This window comes from Rattus norvegicus, chromosome 5, assembly GCF_036323735.1.
Source record: "Rattus norvegicus strain BN/NHsdMcwi chromosome 5, GRCr8, whole genome shotgun sequence".
Classification (NCBI taxonomy): Eukaryota; Metazoa; Chordata; class Mammalia; order Rodentia; family Muridae; genus Rattus; species Rattus norvegicus.
In genome coordinates, this window is record NC_086023.1 from 65,795,372 (window position 1) to 65,819,806 (window position 24,435).

General features: G+C 51.1%; 1 protein-coding gene across 1 annotated transcript in view; it reads right to left on the bottom strand.

Moving 5' to 3' along the window:
- Gabbr2 (gamma-aminobutyric acid type B receptor subunit 2) overlaps positions 1-24,435 on the bottom strand; it is a 340,623-nt gene that overhangs the window by 52,299 nt on the left and 263,889 nt on the right. Inside the window, 4 exon segments of the mRNA NM_031802.2 lie at positions 5,694-5,816; positions 12,403-12,510; positions 21,850-21,982; positions 24,146-24,296. Coding sequence (NP_113990.2) covers positions 5,694-5,816; positions 12,403-12,510; positions 21,850-21,982; positions 24,146-24,296 — 515 coding nt within the window.

The window sequence follows — 24,435 nt, forward strand, 5'->3', positions numbered from 1 at the left end:
AACCAATAGGAAGTACCTGGTGTCAGACACTGACCCATCCAAAAACTGTATTTAAGTGTTCAGAATTAAAGGAATTATTCCATCGTCTGAGAGCTTCTGTCATAAGAGCTGTAACACCACCACTTGGAGAAGAGATCACCAGAAGCTCCCCTGCACCCCTCCATGGCTAGTCAGTCTCCTGCTGGCTCAGACCGGCCTGGGCAACTGAAGCGTCAGCAGCACAAAGGAGGACTGGCAGCCGGAGCGGTGGAAGCTGTTCCTTCTCCCTACCTGAGTTTTCTCTCCCCTGACCTGAACCCATGCACCTAGCCCAGCGAGAGATCTCTGTGGAGAGGCCCCTGGAGCCAGAGCCTTACGGAAAACCAGTGGAAAAAGTTTGAAGACATTCTGAAGACATGAAGCGACCGTATTTCATATTCATGGTCAGGAAGACTGAATATCAGTTCACGTCAGTGCCTCCCAACTTCACCTGTGGATTTAGTGCTGTGTTCAACAAATACAAACACAGAGAGCTCCTTTGCAGATGTCAATAACCTGGCTTTAAAGTTTGGTATGTTGAGGTACAAGAACTAGGAGCTCTAATGCAATTCTGAGAATGTGAGCTTAGGCCTGGGCAGAAACCTGCCCGCAAATGCTTACAGATGCTTTAGCTCTCATTGCTCAAGTCTAGAGGTGACTAAGATGCCGGTCAGAGGCGGGGTGGACAGGATCTGTGGCGCAGCTGGATAGCAGAGTGCTCACCAACCGCAAATAGAAACCCAGCCATGAGCAAACACGGAGGGACCTCACATACACGTTACTCTGTAAAAAGCTGATGTGAGAAAGTTGCTGACTGGCTGGTTCCAGCAGTGTGGCCTTGTGGAGCGGGGAGGGTAAGAGAATGGAAGAGGGTTAAATGTGAGACTGTGCGGGGTGACTCGATGACTGTGCATGGGACGTCACATATGTGGCAGAGCCCATGGTGTCTGTCACCCGATTATACACCAGGGCTCCAGTGAGGAAGAGTCTTCCTCACACAAACACAAAGGTCAGGATGTCAGCCAGAGGACCACGTGCGGGGCCAGGAGGGTATGGGAAACACAGTACACAGTTTTAAGTTTCTGTAAACTTAAAGCTGACCTAAGCTACTGATTGACGTGCTAAGAATTCTAAAGCGATGCACAAAACAGATAAAAATATGTCTGAAAAAGATGAGGCGTGAGCTTGCTGGAACCTTCCACGGATGCACCTTTCCCAGTGACATCCTTTTACTACCACCCAGAGGCAACCACAACCTTGGATTTCAGATGAACAGCCTTCCCTTTATTTTACAATGGTGTCATCGCTTTGATGGAGCCTTAAAGAGTATTGCATAGCTTCCATCTCTGAACTTGAAGTATGTGAAAAAATGCTTTGAGTTTCTTCTATGCCTAGCTGTATGTACACGTGAGTGTGTGTGCATACATGCATGCGTGAGTGCCAGTGTGTTGCGCACGCATGTGTGTGTGCTTGTGTGTGCTTGTGTGTGCATGTATGAGTGTGTGTGTGCTTGTTTGTGTGTGTGCTTCTGTGTATGTGTGCTTGTGTGTGTATGAGCACATATGTGTGCTCATGAGAGTCATTCTCCATCTTTTTCAGTGAAGCAGAGTTTCCCATTAAACCTGCAGGTCACTAATTCAACTAGCCAGGTTGGTCAGCAGGCTCCAGGCACTCACGTCTCCATCCTACCAGCACTGGGTCTAAGATATATATACTACTACGCTTGACTTTTATATGGGTCCCAGGGATTTGAGTTCAAATCTTCATGCTTGTCAGACCGTTTTCCCCCAAGCCATTCCCCTAGCCCCGCTGTCTGCCTTTGCCCATCTGCACGTGTCTACTGCGGTTTAACTGCTCCGCGTGTTGCTCTCTCAGCTCTAGACTCTCTCAGCATCCACGTGAGAGTCGACCCTCTGCCCCCCTTCCCAAGGCACAATGGGTTTTCTCTGTATAATGGCTATCTTGAGGTGTCTTCATTGGGCTGTGGACCATGTGCATGTCAAGCTGTTTTCCGAGGTTGGACCGATGAGTCCAGCAACCTACTGTACACAGCCTCCCGCAGCTCCGTGCTTTCTGGCATCTGCTCAGCTGGATTGGCTGTCTCTTCCCCAGTGCACCTGCCTGAGCCCTTCCCACCTCCTCCATTGTCACATCTCCTCAGCTTTCCTCTAAGCAGCTTTGCCCAACCCTACAGGCCAGCTCTGCTCCCACCCAGGGCTCCTTAGGACCTTGAGCTTTCCTGCACACTGTTCAAAGGCGGAACTGCCACAAAGTTGTCTGTCTCCCTGCTGCTCTGATGGACCCTGAAAGCAGGGCCACAGCACAGTTACCAGGCCGTGCTAGAGTCCAGCTAACAGGGAGATGCCACAGACAATGATTCGTGTCAGTCTGGGGCACACAGGGAGGCCAGGGGCAGGATGGTGGGCACGGAAGCCAAATGCTCAGCCTTCTTTGAGGGGTGCTGTGTGCAGTCTTGAAAGGCAGCTGACAAGGACTTCAGATCCTTGTCCCTGTGGTAGCCTTTCCATTTGTGAGCAGAGACAGCTGGGCTGAACGCAGCCTACTCTGCTTGGAAAACAATCTGTATCCCTCCCTGGCTGCGTGGCTTTGGGCAAGTCACGGAACCTTTCTGTGCGTACTCTAGTTCTCTCACTGGCCAAGTAGAGAGAATAAAAGCTCACTTCTCAGAGTGCTGTTGCAGGCTTTAAACTAAGTGACTTCATATTTACAACACATTCAGAATGGTTCCCAGCATGTGACAGGAGTGACGTTAATATTTATTACATAAAAGTGAAGGCAATGGCAGTCAGGCCACTTTCTTTAGGACTGTGGGCTATTCTATTTTCTCAAGCCCGAAAGCAGTCTCTGAGGAAGAAGAGCTCCCAGGCCATCACTGTCACTCCCCAGCCTTGATCCTTTCTCTTCCCTCTTACCAACCTAAAGGGCAGTGCAGGTTGGCTTGTGAGTTTAACCCACTCCCCAGTAGCTTGCGTACTCTGGGGTCAAGGCTGTTGGTTTGAACTCCTGTGTCCCCATGGTGGATGTCCTTAGCGCTCAGTTGGGCAGTTCAGGGTTAGCTCTTCCTGTCCTGGGGGGCTAGAGTTGGCAGAGTTCTGAATGAGGAAGGTTCCGGAAGGCCGGGGAGGGAGGGCGGCACAGCTCTGTAATAAATGAACTTGGTGCTGAAGGTCAAGACATTTATTTGGCAGAGAAGATTCCAGGAGCAGGCAGAATGAGGCTTCCAGTATCCTGGTGGTTTTAGAGAGCCCAGAGCAAACTGAGGTGGTGTGGCTGCAGAGGAAGGGGAAAGGGACAGACTACAAAGACCTTTAATCAATTCCCTTCAGCCCCGAGTTCATTCCTGGCTGACCTAAAAATTTGCCCTTTCAGTGAGATTTTAGTCACCCCCATAGCCTGGATGCTCCGTTTTATTACCACAGAGCACTGTACCTGGCAGGGAGTCAGTGAGAATCTCTGGACAGCTTAGTATCTTTCAGTGGGAAACTGTAGAGACCCTGCTGTGGGTTGACATATCAAAGGGCTCTGCTACGTGACAACAGACAACACAGGGCAAGCCTCCCCCCCCAAAAAAAAAAAAACAGGAAAAAGAGGAATGTCCCAGAAAGGGGTGTGAGAGAAGTCTCAGCAGGCACTGGGGGTGGGGCAGGGATGAGGTGTTGGGGGGAGCAGAGTAAGCCTGGACTTTGCCGAGGCCAAGCTGGATGGCCCTGGGTAGCATCTTCTCCCTTCCAGCTGTGCTGGTGGCTTTGGAGCAGTAACCTGGCAGGTCTGGGATACAATGGAGCCATTGACAGCAACCGTGCTCAGGACAGACAGGAGGCCAGAAAGACCCCAACAGGTAAACCATCAGCTAACAGGGCAGGCAGCTTGAGAAAGTTTTATTTGGATGCTCCTGGGGACACACTTCCCACGTCCAGAGTCTGCGGTTCCGGCTGACTCCCGGCCGAGCCTTAGCCCCACTCTATAAGGGAACAATGCAGCCATAGGTCTCCGGACACCCTGGGCCTGGTCTTCAGTGGCCCTCCCTGGTGGGGCCCCTCCATCTTACTTTCTTTTCGCTCTTGCCCTGCTTCTTGGCCCTCTCCCCGCTGTCTTCCATGGCCTGAGTGTGTGGGATGGGGTAGACATGTTCTGTCCCCTCCCACTTCACAGACAAGTGGCCAGTGATCAAAGCCCTAAGGCAACTGCAAAGAACTATCCTGGTGCTCCGGGGACAGAGGGTAGGTGGTGGTACAACCACTCACCTGCTAGGGTACAGACTGCTGGGTTAAGTTAAGCACGGCTCAGACTTTTCCAGAATCATAGTGAAGATTAGGTAACTCATGGCACCAGCTATGATCATCATCACATTGTCCAGGCACAACTCTTTCTGAATGATTGGTCCTGAGGGGTGGGTGAGGAAACCCCTAGGGCACTGACCATGTTCTTTTGTCAACTGTGCCCGTCGGGCAGCAACCAGATGTGTCTCGATAAACGACTGGAAGAACCTGTCTGATGGCATGACTTGGTGGCTGTCCCTTTGACCCGAGAGCACAACTGGTATTGCCACCCCTGCTGCCATTTCTGTCCTTCCTGTGTCTTCCCAGGGGTGCATGCAGAAGGATGAGATCTCGGTCTCTTGCCTAAATGACGTTCTGATTGCACAATTCCTCACTGGGCTGAATAAAGCCCCAGTCTGTCTCCACCTAAGTGTAGCCGGGCCTCTTATTTGCTTGAGTGACATAAACCTCTGTCCCCAGCTCATAGAGCCTTCACTTCTGTTTTAGTTTAAGAACACACATGGCATCCTGTGAATAAAGATTCCCCTCATAATGGAGCAAGGGGAGTGGCGACTCTCAGGGTCTTCTGGAATTTGCTATGCTGACATGACAGTAAATACTACCTGCCAGCTAGTACCCCACAAAGCCAAGCCCACTGTGTGAGGGGAGGGAGGGAGAGAGAGAGAGAGAGAGAGAGAGAGAGAGAGAGAGAGAGAGAGAGAGAGGGAGAGAGAGAGAGAGCGCAGAAGATACCAGGGGATTCAGGCTCCCTAAAATTGGGGTACCCCACAAAGTCCAGTGCAAGGATTTGTACAAGACAGTTAAAATCTACACGCACACAGAATGATACAGCGTCTCCATATATAGCCCGAGTTGGTCTTGACCTTGGATGCCCCTGCCTTCACTTCTGTTGTGTTGAGATTACAAACTTGGACCAGCGCGCCTGGATAACAATGTCTATGTTGCAGGACTTTTCTGCAAGGTTCTTTATCTTAACAACAAGTGCCCGGGACGGAATGTGTGGAAGGGAATCCATTGCTCATTGCCTTGAATGTTGTATAGTAAGTATGCCCTCCTAGTGTGTGTTCCCTGCTTCAAAGGTAGGACGAGTGGTGGTGTAATTTCTCACTCAGAGGAGCAGGCACATGGGTGCGTCCCTGGTTATGACAATATACTCCTTCCAGGAGTCCAACCTTCTCCCTCAACCTGCATTTATTAATATGACATTAAGTCATTCCATGGCACCTTCTAGTTGCCCTTCCTGAAATAACCAATACCTCCAATGGAAAGACGTGGGGTTAAGGAGGAAACGACTGGTGCAGAGTCAGCCGCCACCACGAAGATGTCCGGATGTCCCTGTGGTGCCGCCCGCCTCCCCCTGCCTTGGCCTCTCACCTCCATGCTGTACCTCTCCACTGTCCTCCGCAGGGGGTCCACAGCCTGCCAACAGATCAGGATGCACAGGTCGATGAGCAGCATGCCCCCCACAATCACAAGCAGCTTCTGGTCTTTGATGATCTGCAGAGGGAAAGAGCAAAGGGGGGCAGACATGAGAGATCGGTCAGGCAGGGGGAGCCCGCTCACTTCTTTACTTGGCTTCTCTGAGCATGGTCCGGCCAGCACCTAAGCACACTTGCACTTGTTGAAATGCCACCACGTTTAGTCTCCGCTCAGTGGTGGTCTTCACCTTCCAGGTCTTCGGTGTGAAACATCAATCTTTGCTGTCTGATGACTACCCTCCCCCTTCTCCTCCTTCCTTTCTCCCGTGCTCCCTCCGTTCTCCCTTCCTTCTCCTCCAGGCATGCTCTCCTATGTCCTAAGCTGGCTTCCACCTCCCTATGTGGCCAGGAGTGAGACTGAACTTCTGATCCTCCTGCCTGCGCTCCACTTACATCTGCTAACAGGGAGGGGCCTGGGGACAAACCTTGGCAGCGACAAGCCTCACCTGTATCTTACTTACTGTAGTTGAGTTACCCCACCCCCAGCCACCACATAAATGAAAGCTAACACAATGAAATCCACCTGGAAAAGCCTGATGGAAAAATAAACAAATCTGAGATAGAAGCTCACGGAACATCGCCAGCCCTGCCTGCTAAAGAGTAAGGCCATTTTTAGAGGAAGAAAGAGTAACTCAGGGGGCTTCACTGCTCAATACAAACAAACAAACAAACCAACCAACGAAGGAACAGCATACGCTGCTGATCAAATCCATAAGAACGGCTTCTCCTGGGTATGGAAACTAGGCCCCCACTCCCAAAATCGAGCTTTTGAGAAGCATCTGGTGACAACTGAGGTTTTGTGCGAACATTATTAACCTTTGCCTCTTGGGGAGCCATGCAACTCCCTACCACTGAGCCTGGTGCTCAGGACAGGTAAGAAGGGCATCTTGCTCTCCGTGCTGGAAGTAGGGGTGCATACATGCGGGGCATTTGCCTTCCAGAGTGCTCCCGACTTTCCTACTGGTGTGAGCCCAAGCAGATTCCCAGGATTCCATGCCTCTGGCATGCCTTGTGTGAGCTCAGCTGACCCTAGAAGACCAAAGACCCCTCTGATTTGTGCAGTAGAGCAAACCCTTTCCTCCAAAGGCTCAGGGAAGAAGTTGGGGAAGGCACTGGACAGTGGGTCCTGTATGGATGATGGCTCCCTCTTTTGCTGCTTGTGTAGTGACAGCCAGAGGGACAGAGAGTGGGGGAGGAGGCTCATGTTTCATTCTCTGAGGGGGGCATAATGGAATGAACAAAGACCTTCTTCTAACCTGAGGTGTTGCCAAAGGCTTAACTTAGCTTCAGTTTCCTCCTTGATAAAGGGGGTCCATGGATCCCCCAAGTGACATAGTTGGTATTAGAGTCAAGCGAGATGAAGTTTGGAAAGCATCCAGTGTGGGATCAAGGAATGGAACCTGGCTACCCTTATGCAGGGTTTGAGCGTTGGTGATGGTGTTTGTGTTTAGGACAGTGACACCTAGGGGGCAAAGTATGATATTACAGCTCGGTTCTATTGGCTCCACCAGTCCACGATGGGAAGGTCATGAGAATACAAGAAGAGAACATTTATAATTTCTTTTTGAATGCTAACATGTAGCCAGTCTCTGTCTTAGGCACAGGGAATGCAGCAGTGAACAGAGAATTCCACCATGGGGGAGCACTCATTAGAGTAGGGAGGACTACTAGTGAGAGATTGAGCAGACATCACAAAGTGTCAAAGAAAAGTGACTTAAAATGATTCAGAGGGACTGGAGAGATAGCTCAAGCAGTTAAGAGCACTGGCTGCTCTTCCAGAGGTTCTGAGTTCAATTCCCAGCCACCACATGGTGGCTCACAACCATCCCTAATGGGATTCGATGCCCTCTTCTGGTGTGTCTGAAGACAGCTCATAATAAACAAACAAACGAATCCATTCTGGCTACATGCTGAGCCCCCAGAAGACCTCTCAGTGCTCACCTACCTGACTTCTCTCTTCCTTCTTTTTAGATTTCTCTCAGAAGCTGCCCCAACTCTCTGGCTTCTGCCAACACTCATGACATCACCTGCTGCCTTGTCTTACATAGTGACTCACAGCGCCACATTCTTTCTGAATGACATCAGGGCACCAGCCATGACCAAGCATTTGGCTCTGGAATCATGTCTAAGTCTGACACGGACTAACTATTTGTGATCTTGGATGTGTCCCCTGTCCCTCTGAACTGCTTTCCTCATCTATGACATGGGGTAATAAGCTTGCAGGTCACGATAGATGTGTGGAGTCTGGTTCACAGTGACTGCTGCCCGGTAGAGGCAGAAGCCAGCTCTCTTTTGAAATGTCATTTCTCAGGGTTGGGGATTTGGCTCAGTGGTAGAGCGCCTACCTAGGAAGCGCAAGGTCCTGGGTTCAGTCCCCAGCCCCAGAAAAAAAAAATTGAAATGTCACTTCTCACTGCTGTCCTGTGCAGGAGCTAGAAAACCCTGCAGTTCGCTTACCACTTGTTTCTGTGAGTAAATGTTTTACAGAATTTAATCACACCTATCCGAGTGTACATCTGTTCCCGGCTGATTTCATTTATCAAGCAGAGAAGAGTCCCTACAAATGAGACTGCAGGGCCCACAACATCGAAGCATTTACCACCTGGTTCTTTACAAAAGAAACTTGGCTGACCACTGGTTTAACAAAACAATACAAAAAAAACCCTTCAAATTTAAATTTTTTGAGATAAAGTCTTGTTCTGTAGCTCAGAATGGTCTTGAACTTGAGATTCTACAAACCCAGCCACTCAGAAGCTGGCACCTATGTGCCACAGCAGCCTTGACTTAGAGTTTTGAGTGGTCCTGACTGATCTAGTAGGGTTGGCTCTTTACTCCAAAGTGCCCCCTTCCAGGAAGAACAGTATGGAGGGGACCCTGGGTTTCCTCACACCGCGCTTCTACCCTGCTGTCTCTCACAGCTGAACTGTCCAGACAGCTGTTCAAAGCCCTTGCTGGCCCTGCTCTCTCTCGAGAAACAGGTGAGGTCTGCAGAGTGACCTTAGATGCTTTGATGTTCCTGTTATTTTGTTGGAGACAGAGCTAAGATCTCTTCATCCTCAGAAAACATCTGCCCCAGAGCAGAGGATCCTTTCCCTGAGTGACTGCTCTCTCCACACTTCAGTTTGCTCAGTGAGAGGCAAAAGGAAGGCGGTGATACATTGTAAGTCGATGTAAGACTTTCCCATTGGCCTTTAGAAAAATAGTAACATGCTATAAAAACATGAAGTTATTGTGTGTCGATGCTCTTTTAGATAAGCCTCTGTCCTGTGAGGTGACAGAAAGTATGAGGTCCCTGTATGCATGTTTGGGGAGGGCCCACCACCCTGGAGGGGTAGGGCAGGGGAGCTCAGAGAGAAAGGTGGGCATAGGAAGACTATAATGGAAAAGAATCAGGATTGCATTTTTATGTTTATGAAAATCTAGTGTCGCTAGAAGAAAAATTAAGGGCTCTTCAAAACAGAATCCAAACGCAACAGAAGCCTAATAAAACGAGCCAATTATACAAGACGAACTGTGTGATTCAATTTATGTGAGATCGCCCGGTGTCAGACTCAGAGAGAGGCGCAGTATAAGGTGGTCCCTGGCTACAGAAAGCAATGGGGGCTGGTGGTGAATGGGTGCGGGGTTTTGGCTTGAGTTTTGGAGGTGAATGATGGCGAGGGTTAAAACACCAAGCAAAGGTCCATGCATGCGTCTGGGGACAAGCACAGGGCCCTGGCTCTGTTGTGGAAAGAGTTAAGGATGACAGAGCACTGGTATGACATTCTCAGCGGGGTTGCTCTGGGTTTGTGACTCCTGGGGCAGGCAGACGGTCAGGTAGAGAGGGGAAACACTCCTCCCAGTGGTGGGTCAAACAGGCAGGGGGAGCCAGACCACAGGGAAGGCAGGCAGCATTGGCTTCAGTGAGTGGTTTTTTTTCCTTTCCCTCACAGGTTGGGTTTTTACAGGAGCAAGGTCTGTCTAGTTGAATTAGCTCTTTTGGTCTGCTTGTTTTTGAGACAATGTCTCACTCTTTAGCCTAGGTTACACTTGGACTCAATATGTGGCTTTATAGTCACATGGCAACGCCCCTGCCTCAGCACCCCGCTTGTTAGGATTACAGGCAGGAGCCACCACACCCTGAGTTTTACGGGCTTTTGGAATTGTGGCGACATTCGTGGAGTTGATCATTTTTAGCTGCTTTCAAGTGGACAGGTTGTTAATCTTGCTAATTTGCTGACTGGAGCCCCTGATGTCATCGGTCTCTTCCTCACGGGAAAGAAAAACTATCTTTCCTGTCCAGGAAGCTCGTCCCTTTCCTGTCTGTGACTCTTGACACCGTTGATGTCACATTCCCCACTGCTTTTCCCAAAGTTGTCCTCCAGGTCTCTGAGGACACAATTACTGCCTGCTCCTCCTTTATCTAATCCCGTCCTCCCAAGGGCCCTGTGTTTCAGCCATTGTTTCTGACATCAACACCATTTTTTAAAAAGTAGGGGAAAAAAAAGTAACAGAAAATGAAAAAAAAAAAGGTCAAAGAAGCCCCTCCTTCGGGCTGAGCCGTCTTCATCCACCACAGGCTGCTCGATTTTCATTCTCAGTGGAGCACATCCTGTCTCGGGCCCTGGCTCTCAGCAGTACCATCAGGCATGACCTGAGCTTGTGGTCCCTGGAGATGACACCCCATCCTCACCCCTCAGGGATGTGCACCCCTAACTCTGAGCTTTTCCCTGACGTGTTTTGTGGGCTGCTGTCAGTTGGTATGTTCTTGGTTGATCATGGTGGCCAGCTCTTGGCTGTGGGTGACAATGTGGCCAACCCACAGAGTAGCACATAGAATGAAAGCTGTGGTTCTTCCAAACCAGAATCGTGTTGCATTAGTGGTAGATCAGCTCGAAGCAGAGCTAGAGAAAAGGAGGGCCAGGGCAAGCATCCCTCGGCTCTAGGCAGGGCTGGTGTAAGCATGGCAGCCTGGGACCTATGCCAGCACTCTGCTTCCTTAGGGCTGTGCTAGGCCCAGGAGCCTGCATTGCTGAGCCTTTTGGGCAAGCATAGCTCAGGCTGGACAGCCCCAAGACAGGGCTTTTGCTCTGGCTGTAAATCAGCACAGTGGTTCTTTGTTTGTGCTGATAAATTTACAGATTCCACCAACCAAAGCAGGTCAGCAGTCAGCAGGCCCGTGGTGCCTGCATCTGTACTGAGAACACACAAACCATCTTCTCTCATGATGACTTATAACAATACAGTGTAAGCGGCTATTTAATGGCATTTGCATTGCATTATGTATTGTAAACAGTCTAGAGATGTTTTAAGGTGTATGAGAGGATGGGTTGGGTCATTGAAGAGGCTTGGTTGCTTTGGGTAGTGTGTGAGTGTGTGTGTGTGTGTGTGTGTGTGTGAGTGTGTGTGTGTGTGTCTGTGTGTGTGTGTGAGTGTGTGTGTGTGTGTGTGTGTCTGTGTCTGTGTGTGTGTGTGTGTGATTCTGAACCTGGTGCCCAGAGGAAACTGAGGGACAGCCGTATCAATGGGGGAAGGTCTGGAGACTACTGATGCTCAGCCATGGCCTCAGACCTTTGGTCTCCAGCAAACTGGGATGGATGACTTCTTAGTGGTCAGAATCTCCCACTGCACAGAACCCATAGCTGGAACCAGAAAGGACTAGGGCAGTTAGGCCACTTCCATCTCATAGAGGGGACTGTCAAATATACTGTGGGGCAGAGGGATGGAGAAGCACAGGGAGGGGTGGCCGTGCTGTGTCCCCCTCTCTGAGAGCAGACTGCACTTGTCTGAGGTAACCTGGTGTCTGGGATGGAGTAGGAGGAGCTGGACCCAGTCATGGCAATTAGGATGGGGACTGCAGCCTGGAAAACAGCCCTGAATGGAGATGGGGCTCTGAGGATTAAGGTCCCAGGCAGGAGAGGGAGTGGCAACCTAGGAGATCATGTCTATTTAACTCTGCCTGCTGCCAAGCGCAATACAAAACGGCGGCAGGACTTAAAGGGCCAGTATGGAAATGCCTCCATGGTCAGATGCCATACCCAGGCTTGGTCAGCATCATGTCTACCCACAATGTGGGACAAACGCCCTCACCGCAGAGTCTCTGCCCTCTAATGCACTCTTTGAAAGCCCCTTCATTAAGCTGGGTCTCAGCCCTGCTGCCCTCCCCTCTTTCAAAGAGGTCCCTGTTATCCCTCAGTCACAGTTTGGATTTCCTAATGTCACTCTGGGTCCCCCCCCCCAGCCTCTGCCTGCATCCCAATTATGTGGACCCCTAATCTTGGCCGTGCGAGCCTTTCAGTTTCTAGACCACCCACTTCCTTCTGCCACGGTCAGGTTCCGCACACGCTCTACCTTTGAGATAGGTACGCAGTCCCCGCCCTTTTTGCCTGGTAACTCCCACTCATCCCCAGGTCCTGGCCTAGGTGGTACTTCTTACAGGAAGCCATCCCCGAGCATCCTGTGCCCCAGAACAGCTTACATGCCCCTAAACAGCTCCATCTCTGTGGGCTGTAAAGGGTTGAGTCGCCAAGTTGCTCAGTACCCTAGCACACAGTAGGTGCGCAATGCCTGTTATATTCGGGAAAAGCCGAGTGAATAAGATGACCCGAAGCCGGGTCTCTAATTACCTTCTTCTTCATCTTCACATTTTTGAAGATGGCATGGACCCTCCAGGTCTTTGCAAACATGGCCCCAAAGGCAGTTGTGTAGCCCACGGTGAGAATCCAGGTCCGGACCTAGAAGGCAGGACAACACAGGGGAGTTAACGTCTCCCAGGTGACTGGCCATCCGGCAGGCAAGTGGAAGCTAGGTGCTGGGGACAGACGCTCTGCCGTGTGTATTTTTTGGAGTCAGATTCTGATCTCAGAGACAGCTAGTGCTACTTGTCACTCATTCACTGGGTCCCGGGCACTAGGTGCAGAGGACAATAAGTTTCAAATTCTGCCTCCAACAGACCCCACAGCTCAAAGCAGGCTGCCCACCCAGCAAGACACAGACATTTCTGCACTGTTGGGCGGTCTTTAGGAAGGTGGGAAACAGACACCCTCCCTTCTGGTCCCTCCCATTCCATTCCCTTCCTGTCCCTTGTGTGGGTGCTAATCTCATGCTTTGACTGACTTTGGGGCCCTGCTCAGGACTGAGGTCCGGCCTGGCTCTTACCTGCTCCCCACACCTCAGGTGTACCTTGGTTTACCAGCCCTGGCTGCTGACTGGTAGGAACAGCCAGTCTAAAGGAGCCCTGGGTTCCTGGCGATTGAGACAGGATGACCGCCATCTGATAGCTACCCTGGGGTCTCCAGGATGCCTGCTTTATGTATTGTAATGACAGTGATTACTCTCTTCACTGTCTGGCCTGGGTACCTCCAACACATGGGAGCCTTGGTCTCCAAGTACAGCTCCTATCACCCCGACCCCAAGTAATGCATTGTGCTTGTCCCCATCTTTCCAGCACTGTGGCTCACAGGTGTCCGGGTCTGATTGTGAGGACAGAAACAAGCTGAGAAAGTGGCATGGTCAACCCCTAAGCCAGGGAAGGCAGCAGCAGGCTAGCCCTTGTTGAGAGACACATGTGGCACGTGAGAGGTGACACAGCACAGGGAATGCTGCCTTCTATTTTCTTCCATTTACTCAAAAATCAGACGGGCAATGAATGACAGTGGGTTTTTTTTTTAGTGGAGGGGAGGAGATGGCCACACTCTCACCCACATTATGGTGTAGTACTCATTTTATAATCCAAGGATGCTAAGAAAAGTGGAGAACATAGAGGGAGGCAGAGCTGATCCCTGGGGACTGGGACCCGAGCTTCTCCCATGACTTGGAGCATCCACCGTTCTCTGTCACAGTCACAGGGACCTCACAGAGCCATCACTCAGCCAGACACTGCTTGATTCACCTGTCTGTTCACTCAGCATGGACCACGAGGCCAGAGACAGTGTGGATTATACAAAGTACCGTCATTGTCACAGGACAACTTGGGAGCTGTTGAATGAGGAAATCACTTTACGAGGAAACTGAGGCCCACAGCGCTTACATATATCCTTCACTGCCCACTGACAGCCCATTACTCCAGTTCAGTGTCCTGAGCCCCAGTGGCCTCTTCCCGGCAGCATCTGTCTCTTCTCCAGAGTCTGCTTTACTCAAAGCGGCTTCATCTACACCCACCGGCCAGCTCACAATCTGCCGTGGGTCTCTGTAACACTCTGGATTTGCATTCCCCCACCCTAGGCTTGAATGTTGGATGCTGTGTCCCCAGATGCTGGTGCTGTGGACACCTTAGGACGTAGGGGCTTGATGGAGCAAGTGGGTTCCCAGGGGCTGGTCTTTGAAGGTTAGACCTGGTCCCTGATTCTCTGTCTCTGCTTCCTGCACACCACACAGGTGAGCCACTCTGTTGGGCCACACACTCATTAATTACCATGATGAACTGAAGCCCCAGGGACTGTCGGTCCAAAGGCATTTTCCATCTCTTAAGCTGTTTGTCCAGCTACTTCACCACAGAGATAAAAGTGTACCTTACGCACTGCAATGGGTCATCTTAATTGTCAACGCGATGGGAATTACATTCTCCATGGGAACACACATAGGCTTGTCTGAGAAGTTTTCTGATGAGGTTTGCACCCTCAAACTGTGAGCCTAAATAGACTGTTTCTTCCTCACGTGTCTCTTTTGTCAGGTAATTACCATGGCAAGGTGAGCCCTCACGGCCTCTATATGCTTTAAAGAGACTATGTCCACCAGGAGGCCAGCTCCTGGAGTTTTGGATCACACACTATTAGAAAGTGACTTTCAGCTGTAAACACACACGGGCATTTTTACAAAGGATGGGAAAATGAAATAGTGCCGTTCTTTTTGCCCTGTTCTGTGGTCTTATTTGGAGGCCACATGTCATGGCCCCGTGCCTGGCTTATTCATGGTCCCTTGACCCACGTTCTCTTTACAGCCGTCATTACCAGGCCGCTTGTCTCTTTTGAGAGAGCCAATTTCATTAAGGTTCAATAACATAAATTAAGTGAGTTAAAACTCAATGAGAGAAATTTAATCTGGCGTCTGGAAGCTGAAATGTGTTGCGGTGAACTAACTGAAAACAAAGAAGGCTACAGGCGCCTGGGCAGAATGCTTCACAGATGCTAGCTCTCTGGAGAGGCTGGCCCTCCCTGGCCGGCGTCTGTGAACTGGGAAGGTCCCTTGCCTTTCGCTTCCTGTTGTAGGGTCTCATCAGGCCTAAGCGATCTGTGCGGAAAAAGTGTGATTTGTGCTACATACATGATTCCAGGCAGCTGTGCTCTGTCTAGAATGTGGGTGCATTGCAGACCTAATGCTTATGTGGCTTGGCCCTGGGTGCCCCCATAGGCTTTCCTGGTTCTCTGGTTGTCCTATGTCCCTGGAGAAGGCTTTGGATGTTCATACCAGGCCTTCCCTGGATGTCCCTTCATGAACTTTTATACCTTGACGAGTGTTGTAATTGATCAGAATCATGAATATGACTGGATGTCCAGCCCTGGGAATCCCAGCAAGTCACTGAGGCTGGGGCTGTCACTGCTGGATGTCATGGCCCTAGCCAAGCCTCCACAAGCTGGCTCACCCTGGACCATCCATTCCTTAGTAACTCTGCCAGAGGGGAGGCCCATTTCTTGGCTCTGCCAGATTCTGTGAGACAGGAACTGCCAGGCTGACCCCTTCCTCTGCCCACTTAAGGCTGTCCCTGGGTGACAGCTTGATTCTTAGACTGTCTTCCTCTGGGCTCTAAAGCTGCATGTGCTTTCATGGGAAGCCTTGGTGACAAGCAGATGCCCCGTAAACCCCTCAGTTCCACAGCTAGGCTGAGCCCATGGCTCTTCCCAAGCTTATGGCTCCTCAGATGCAGGAGTCTTGCTGCCTGTCACTCAAGTTAGAGACCTGAGAACTACCTCCACCCCTTCCTGCCCTCACCCTCCTGTTTCATCTCCAGGCACGACCCACACAGTGACAGTCCTCAGCAGGAAGGGAAACCCTGAAGGAAAAGACAAGCAAGCAAGTGAACCCCACTTCTGGCCCTTCAAACAAAACTATCTCACTAACTTCTACTAGGACTTGAATTTACAAGGAGGCCAAGTGGGGGGCCTATGGGGGTAACTTCTACCTTTTTAGTTAGAGTTAGAAAAACCCTGCGTTTCTTGTAGGGTCACAAGGAGGCTCCCCTGCCCCATCTTTGTCCAGCCGCTTTCCACGATGAGCACACAGTTCCCTGTAAGCAGGGATGGAAGCTAAAATCTCTCGCAGAACTTCGCCCTGCATCCTGGGACAGGGCCGCTCTGCTTGTGGAGCTCTGAGGGAGGGGACACATGTGAACATATCTCACTCTGGAGCTCTACTCCGCTGCAGCTGATGGTTGGGGGATGAGGGTCATGGTATGTACGTGTCCGTGTGCGTGCGTTGCTTTAAGCGAGGCAGTGAATAAGGCTTCTCCTATCTCAGGCAGGGAGCTGCATGCTAAGCCTGGCTCTTCTGAGCACCCACTGAGCAGCCCCTGGCTGCCTTGGCTTTTAATAGGAGTCCAGCAACTGGGGACTCCTGCCCAAAGCATCCACATGCGGGTCTCTGCCTCCCTGCCTCATCGCTCTTACTGCCCGGAGGCCCTCCACACTGCAGGTGGCAGAGGCTCACAACAGCTTGGTTTGTCTCCAGTTCTAGCAGAGCAAGGCCATGGCAGGTCACAGTTACCATGGAAACACCTGCACCAAAACTACCAGCACCCACCCGGGTTCCCAGCTCTTCAGCTGCTCACTCTGCCTCCTTGCTATCCTTCTAGAAGTGACCACCATTATCCTAACAGTCCATCATTCGTTCATAAGTGATCCACTCATTCATTCATTCATTCATTCTAGGGACTTGGAGCTTTAATACACAGTCTCATTTAACCCTTCGAGTCCTAGGATAGCTCCACTTTTACAGAAGAGTGAATGAACTGTAAGGTTCAGAGGTGTTAGTAGCTAAGGCAAAGTCACACAGCTCGGAAGCCATGTTGTGGGGGTTTGGATGCAGACACCTGCCAAAGGCCTCTCTCTAGGGACATGTTAAAAATGAATAAAGTCACTTAAGTATACTCCAGAAGGGGTAAATTTTGTGGCATCTTGATTTTTTTTTTTAAACAATCCAAATGGGCAAATGTTTGGCTGGGATACTTGACCGGCAGACAGAATTCGGTTGGCCTGTTGACCTGTTTGTCCTGGTAAAAGCCAGTTGACAGCTCGGTGTCTCTGAAAGCCTGACAGCTGAGCTTGGACCCTGAAACCCACATGGTAGGAAAGAGTGGGTCCCTGCAATGTCTTCTGATCCCCACATGCGTGCTTTGCACATACGCATGCTCCCTTCTTGTAATAAATCAATGTACTAAATCAAAAAGATATGCTTAGGGTTTTTTGTTTGTTCTGTTTTTGTTTTTGTTTTAAAGGAGAAGACGACTCATGGCAGGCATCCTTGTAATCTGGCGTTTGAAGCCTTACCCTAGCTTAGCATTGCTGGGCAGGCTCTGTCTTGCCCCCAGGGGAGGGAGAAGGTTACCACCTTTTGGTGGCCTTCCTCAGGGTTGGAAGGAAAGGCTAAACCTGGGTAAGGAGATGTGGATGGTGTTGAATTCTGGGGTGGACTGGACTTGTGGGGGTGCTTCACAGAGCTCCTGGCTGGCTCTCCCCCCTCCCCCGCCCCCAGCAGTGCTGCTGAGTCAGGAGCATGGCAGGCTCTGTGGGCCTTGTTGTCCACCAAGCCCCTGGGTCCTCTCTGTGCATCTCTCTCTGTGGAGTGCTCCCTGGTTTCCCGTGCCCTGGCTGAGGTTCCTGCCCAGACTTCACGGGACTGTCAGCGTAGTTTCTCTTGTCACCTGTCCGGCTCCTGTTCTAGCTGCCGGGGGGGGGGGGGGGGGTTAGAGTCCCTGAGCCAGGTGGACTTGTCATCTGTGAGTCCCTATTCCCTTCCCCCAGCACCAGGGCTTTGCCCACACCCAGCATCCTTCCCAGCGGCTCTGTGCCCACAGGGGCCGTGTTGCTATGGTGACTCTACTTCTGACAGTGTCCAGGGAGACGGCACTACCACGGAGCTGGAGCTGCTTGCAGGACTTGCTGAAGCTGGCACTGAAGACTGGGAAGGTTCCAGAAAGGATCGAGGGTGGGGGATGGGGTTGAGTGCGGTTGCTTCCCCAGCAGTAACAACGGCGGTGTGGCGTGTGTACATGCAAGTCCATGTGTGCCCCTGCGTGGACTCTAATGGCCTTTCTAAGCAGATAGCGGAGGGCTATGTGTGGGGAGACAGAACAGAGTGACATCGTAAACCAGTAAGCTGTTCATGATGGAGGCCGTCTTGGGTGCCCACCTCATCTCCTGGCTTGGAGGGTGTGGCTGACCTGGAGACCAGGTTGCAACCAGCATGGTAGAAATGGGGATATTCTAAAGAGATAGCCATGTCCATCATTCTGACTATGAAACTATTGAAACAATTGGCCCCAGGAAATGAGAATTTCCCAGGAACTCATGCTGGGAGAAGGAAAAGTCCTCAGAGAACTAGTCTTCTGGACAGAGTCCTAAGAAAGACTTCCTCTGAGGATGAGGCTGTGGTGGGTCAGTGGCGGGATGGGCTGCACCTCAATTAGGACCGCTCAGATGTGCCACACTCTTGGCCCTCTTGGTTGCTTGAGACAAGGTTTCTCTGTGTAGCCCTGGCTGTCCTGGAATTCACTCTGTAGACCAGACTGGCCTCCAACTCACAGAGATTCATCTGCCTCTGCCTCCCAAGTGCTGGGATTAAGGACATGAGGCACCACGGCTTGGCCTGCATTTAGCCTTTTAAGGAAAGGCTTATTTTGTGTGTGTGTGTGTGTGTGTGTGTGTGTGTGTGTGTGCATGTGCATATACGTGTGCGTGTATGTGTGCGTGTGTGCCACGAGTGTGCAGGTGCCCACGGAGGCCTGCAAAGGCCACTGGGTCTTCTGGAGCTGGAGAACAGGTGGGTGTAAGCCACCAGTGTGGGAATTGCGAATCAAACCTGGGAGCTCTGCAAGAGCAGCCTCTCTCTTAGCAGTTGTCCCATCACCCCAGTCCCTAGATTAATCCTCCCTCAGGACCCTGGTGACGACAGGCTCACAAGCTCACACCTGTTACTGGATCTTAATGTCCCTCTTTCTAATGTGGCCACATTGACTAAACCTCCTTCTCCTGCTTTTTACTATTTGGCTGTTTTAAAACTAGGTTCTTGAGGGCAGATGGCTGAACTTGACTTTTCTGGGTGTAGACTGTGACCCCAGGTTTGGTAACAAAAGTGACATGCTGTGATGTTTTCCTTGTCTCTACCACTTTGTCATTCCACTATCTCATTTAATTCACATCTCTCCCTACCCTGTGAGATAGGGCTGTTATGCCCATTTTACAGAGGACAAAAATGAGGCTGAGTTTCAAGCTTTGGGCTCTGTTTCTTCTTTCTGTATCCTACTTCCTGCTCCCTGCTTGCTCAGCATGTCGGGGCGGGGGTGTGAGTGGGGGGATGCTACTGTGGGCAGCCGGCAAGTCCAGAGATAGAACAGAGCCCATCTATTGACATCAGTGGACTCAGGAAGGAGGCTTCTTATAATAGCAGGTGGCACAAACCTTCCTACCCTCCCCTGGTATTTGGGTTCTGCTGTCCAGAGCATCCAGTCCCTCTTATTGAGCAACAGAGGAATTATTCTGGAAGTGACCCCAGTCATACATTCAGGCTGAACTGATTCAATCCAGAGGAGGCTGCTTCTCCTGCAGTCACATGTGGGCTCCCTCCACACGGTTCCCACTACTGATAAAGGAATTCTGGGCAAGAGAACTGCCATCTCTCCAGCCCCGGGCTCAGGCTCAGGTCGATTTGTAAAGCACGTCATGATTTATTCATGCCGCCTCCCCGGGCTTCCCAGGACGACCTTCCTCTCACACAAATGAGCGCGACTCCCGGAATAGAATGTCAGGCTTCATTAAGGAAAAAGCCCCAGTGTGGGGACAGCCTTTTCCTTGCTCCCTAGCTCCCTGGCCTGTCATTAGCACTTGGAGAATTCAGGTCAAATTCCAGAGAACCCCAGCTGGAAGTGCCCTGGAGGGTGGGGTGCTAGGCTGACGTACATGGAGGGCCCACCTCTGAGAAGAGGCTCTCCTGCAGCACAGCTCTCAAAGTCCCTCTGCACCCAAGCCTCAACTGCCCCACTGGAGACATCTGGGTAGCAGAGCCAAGGAGCCAGCAGAGCCCCAGGAGAGACTGGGGCAGCTGTAGATCCAGGGGTACAAGTCTGCAGTACATTTCGGGGAGGGACGCAGGTCTCTGTCCCCGTGGGATGCCAGCGAGGGGTTGGACCAATGTGCATCCTAGAGGTCCCCAGGAGGGTCCCAGTACCAGGGTCATTAATGTTGTCATCATGGGTCTTAAAGAGGCTGCAAGCCCTTTGGAGCTCAAGTTGAGGGTGCTTTTGCTCTTTCCCAGGTACTTAATGAGGCGCCTCAGGGCAGCACAGGACCCAGCTTCCCCTGCCACCGGATGAGCTCAGCATACACTAAGATGATGTCCAGGAAGGGCAAGACACTGTTCATTCAGGGATGGGAGAATGGGGCACTGCCATCTGGGGCTACCTCACAGCCCTCGGAATACTTGTGATCCGAAAAAGCTTGATGCATGGTGTGCGTGTGCGTGTGTGTGTGTGTGTGTGTGTGTGTGTGTGTGTGTGTGTGTGTACATATTTTAGGATCTTCTCTCGGGTACCCTTCATTCCCCATGGCTGGTTAGTGGGTAACCTGAAGTTTTGGAGCAGTAGAAGGGCCTGGAAAGGTGGCTTTGTAGAGGGCCTGCCTTGCTCTCACACTCCAAGGAAGCAGCAACAAGGAAGGACTGCCCATCCACCAGTCACCAAAACTGATGTACTGACCTCCCCTCCAGCTGTTTGAGGGACACAGCTGGTGCCCTGGGGTGGCGGGACAGGGAGGAGGGGGGAGGAGAATGGAGGGCTGTAAAGAACCCAGTGCTTCACCCAGTCCTTTTGTTGTTGCTTGCTTTGTGACAACTCATAAAAATCTGAGCATGGTAGACACACTTGTGAGCCCAGCACTGGGGAGGTGGAGACAGGAGGGTATCTGGGACTTGCTGGCTAACTAGTTGAGCCTAGCTGGCAAGCCTCGAGTCCTAGTGATAGACCCTGTCTCAAAGGCTGGCTCCTGAGGAACAACACTCAAATTTGACCTTTGGCCTCTATAGGCACCAATGCACACCTACACATACACACCTTCACATACACACTTGCAAATACACACTTGTACACACACCTGCACATACACACCTGCACACACATACCTGTACACCTTCATATGCCCCTCTCACATGTATACAGTCAGTTTCATATGCGTGCACACGTACATGAACACACACATGCACAAATAAGTGTTCATCTGCACATGCATATACCTATTCAATCACACACATATTCACATGTGCATACCCATCCACCCACACATCTGCACACACGAGTATACTTCTTACCATTTATATGCACAAACCAATGCATCAGTGCACACACACACACACACACACACACACACACATTGACAGGAGGGATGATTTCAGGGAAAAATACTTCATAACAGATTTCTGGATTGAACAGTAATGAAAAAATTGGTTTGAGACATCCCTGTCAGAGGAAATAAGACAGCAGCCTTTCTCCAACTCCAGGTCCCCACCAAAGCCAGCAGGTCAAGGATGTGTCATCTCACATGCCCCAGTGACTCTGTGTACTGATGCTTTTGTTCCTGATGGAAAGTCAGTGTTGTGCCTGCCTGTCTGCTATCCTGCACCTCCCTCCCCCAGAGCTTTCTAGTTTTGGTCTTCATCCAGCAGTGGCCTGTCTGTCATGGAGTCACCTCAGTGGTCCAGCCATGCCGTCCATGCTCACTGCAGATGGACACACTGGCACTACTGTCTGGGCTGCACAGTTGATCTAATTGTTTCTCGCTCATCCCGGTGTGTTTCTACACAGCTGTGTCTGATGACAAGATCACCGAGAGATCTTTACATCACACATGACAAGCACATACGTGGGGGCTTACCGTGCAGAGTGTTTCAAAGGTCTTTTCTGAGACGAAGGACCCATCGAGGCCAAAGAGGAAGATGGATGCATAGGACAGCATTCCTCCCAGGATGATGAGGTTGTTCATGTAGGGGCTTGACATCTTAATCAGCCTGGTGGAAAGAGGCTCCAGGTTACACAGCGTCTTCCCAACATGCTGGGTAAGCGCAGCTGCCAAACGTTCAGGAGTGAGGGAAACAGGGCCCTGAGCAGGTCCACCTCCAGGCCAATGCCCACTGCTTCTGAAGAGAACCCCAACAGCTACATATTGTCCCACCTCTTTCCTCAAACCTACCTATCAGTCCTTCAGGGAGGAGACACTTGCCACAACATCCTCAACAGCTTCATCTATTGGAATTTTCGGCTTACAGGATTTTGGGTTAGGATCAGGAACTCAAGTCTAAGTGGACTGAGTGTATCGAGGAGGGTGGTTCCCATACCAGGCTCCCCTGCCTGACTTGGGCACATCACAGAGCCCTGCTGGGAGTCTCCAGGGTTGTTCAGAGACTGCTCACCAGGTGGTAAGTGAGCCCCGCCCACCCTCGCTTGGAGCACTCAGAAAATCTCCCCACTGTTCCACATGCACAGGGGACAGGGGTAGTGACACCTCTCCCAGTCACAACCCTTACCCCAGGAGTTGGGCAACTGGGCCCCATGCTATCTTCTGTTTCTCTATCATCAGACAAGCAGAGAAATGGAGGTATGTCTGTCACTGCCAAACGTGCATCTCTCTCACTTCTTCCAGGAATCCCGCTGTGGCCTCCAAGTGCCCAGCAAACCAAGTTCTAGCTTGCTGAGCTAAACCCCGAGAGGCTAGAATTTTTAGCTGGCTCAGGGTACCTGGCTCCCCAGGCACAATTGGCTTCGAACGGTTTCTTTTACAGACTGTAGCAATAGCCAATTGCTCCCCAAACATTTTACTTGTATTCTGCAGTTCTCCGAATGATTCAAGCTTAGGATTGGAGAGCTTCCTGGAGAAGGTGGTTTGCAAAATCGTGGGTAGGAAGAGAAATGGGAGGGAGATCGAGTTCCCACATTTTTTTTGCAGATTTTTTTCAATGGCTGAGCCATCCAAATAAATCATTCTGGTAATTTCTCCAGGAGGCCACAAGGGGGAAGTTAAAGAATTAATCTAGTGAGGCAGTTTGTGGCTCTGACAGGATCTCCTTAGACAGGCAGGAGGGCTGGACAGCACTGGGAAGCTACTGTATGCCTGAGCCTTGAAACAAATGCTACCGGGTGCAGCCCTCGCTTGGGACTGGTTCCTGTAGCTGTGCAAATTGCAGGTGGCTAGGAAGAGACACCAGGTGAACTGCATTTATTCTTCGGGAAATAGGTTTGACCTAAACAATTACTTAAATAAACAAACCAACCCGGGAGCTCAAAGGCTCCCAGCTCCTCCTTGGCAAGCAGAAAGAGAGGCAAAAGCAGAGAAAAACCCATCGCCTGGAACTGCCCTCCTCATCCCTACCAGTCTGTGGGTAAGGCAGTGCGGCCTCAGGGACAATGGCAAGGGCCCCATGTCCCATGTGAGGCTCCTCCAACACACACCTTTACAGCTTTGGCCCAGTCTCTCCCATGACAAGACAAAAGCTGGGTGCAGTGATTTCCTATGGAAACCAGCCAACATGGCTGCCTGGCCAAGATCAAAGAGTGGTGGCTGAGCACAGTACCTCAGAGTGGGGACTTCCTAAGGAGAGCTGAGGATACTTAGAAAGCTGAGACAGAACCAAGGGGTTGGGCTATGTCACTGATGGACACAAATCCCTGGTGACACTGGGAGTCATGGAGAGAGTCGAATGAGGTGTGAGGGAGGGCCTTCCTGAATGGATGTGGGTTGTTCCAATGGGGGCCTCTGCCACTGGACCTCACTAGAAAGGACCACTTCCTTTCCACCAGCCAGGACTAAAGGTGTTAGAAGTGGGTCTGAGAAGCTGGGGGCTCTGGGGTCTTTTGTGTCGTTGCTCTTGGACTAACTGAAGGTGCTGAGCATGTCCAGAGCTCTAAGGTCTATGGCCTTGGGCTTACCAGTCCAGCTGCCCCCACCGTGTGTGTGTGTGTGTATGTGTGTGTGTGTGCACGTGTGTGTGTGTGTGTGTGTGTGTGTGTGTGTGTCCCTACAGTATTTTAGCAACAGAGCAGCATACACTTCAGGAACCCACTCAAAACTATTCACAGGTGCTTTTGAAGAACCTGCCATGTGGTGACCCCATTGGTGATGCAAGGGGCTGGTCCACCCAAAATGCTTTCCCCCAGCATAGGGCAGGGCTGCTTACTTTTGGTTCCGGTTCTTGATGTTGAAGAAGAGGAAGGCGCTGGCCATGATCATGCCGAGGATGGTGAGAGCGGACAGGATGCTATACAGTGGAAGCGAGATCTTCCGAAGCTGCTCCAGAATGATGGTCTTGTCCTTGGGTGGCTCGGACCCTGCAAGGTCAAGAAGGAGCCATTACACCCTAGTGCTGTTATTCTCCAAGGACATTTTGCCTCTGTGTGCTGTGTATATCCGGCCAAATACAACACATGTACCTTTCGTCAGGCTCATCCACCTACTGGGTGAGAGGAT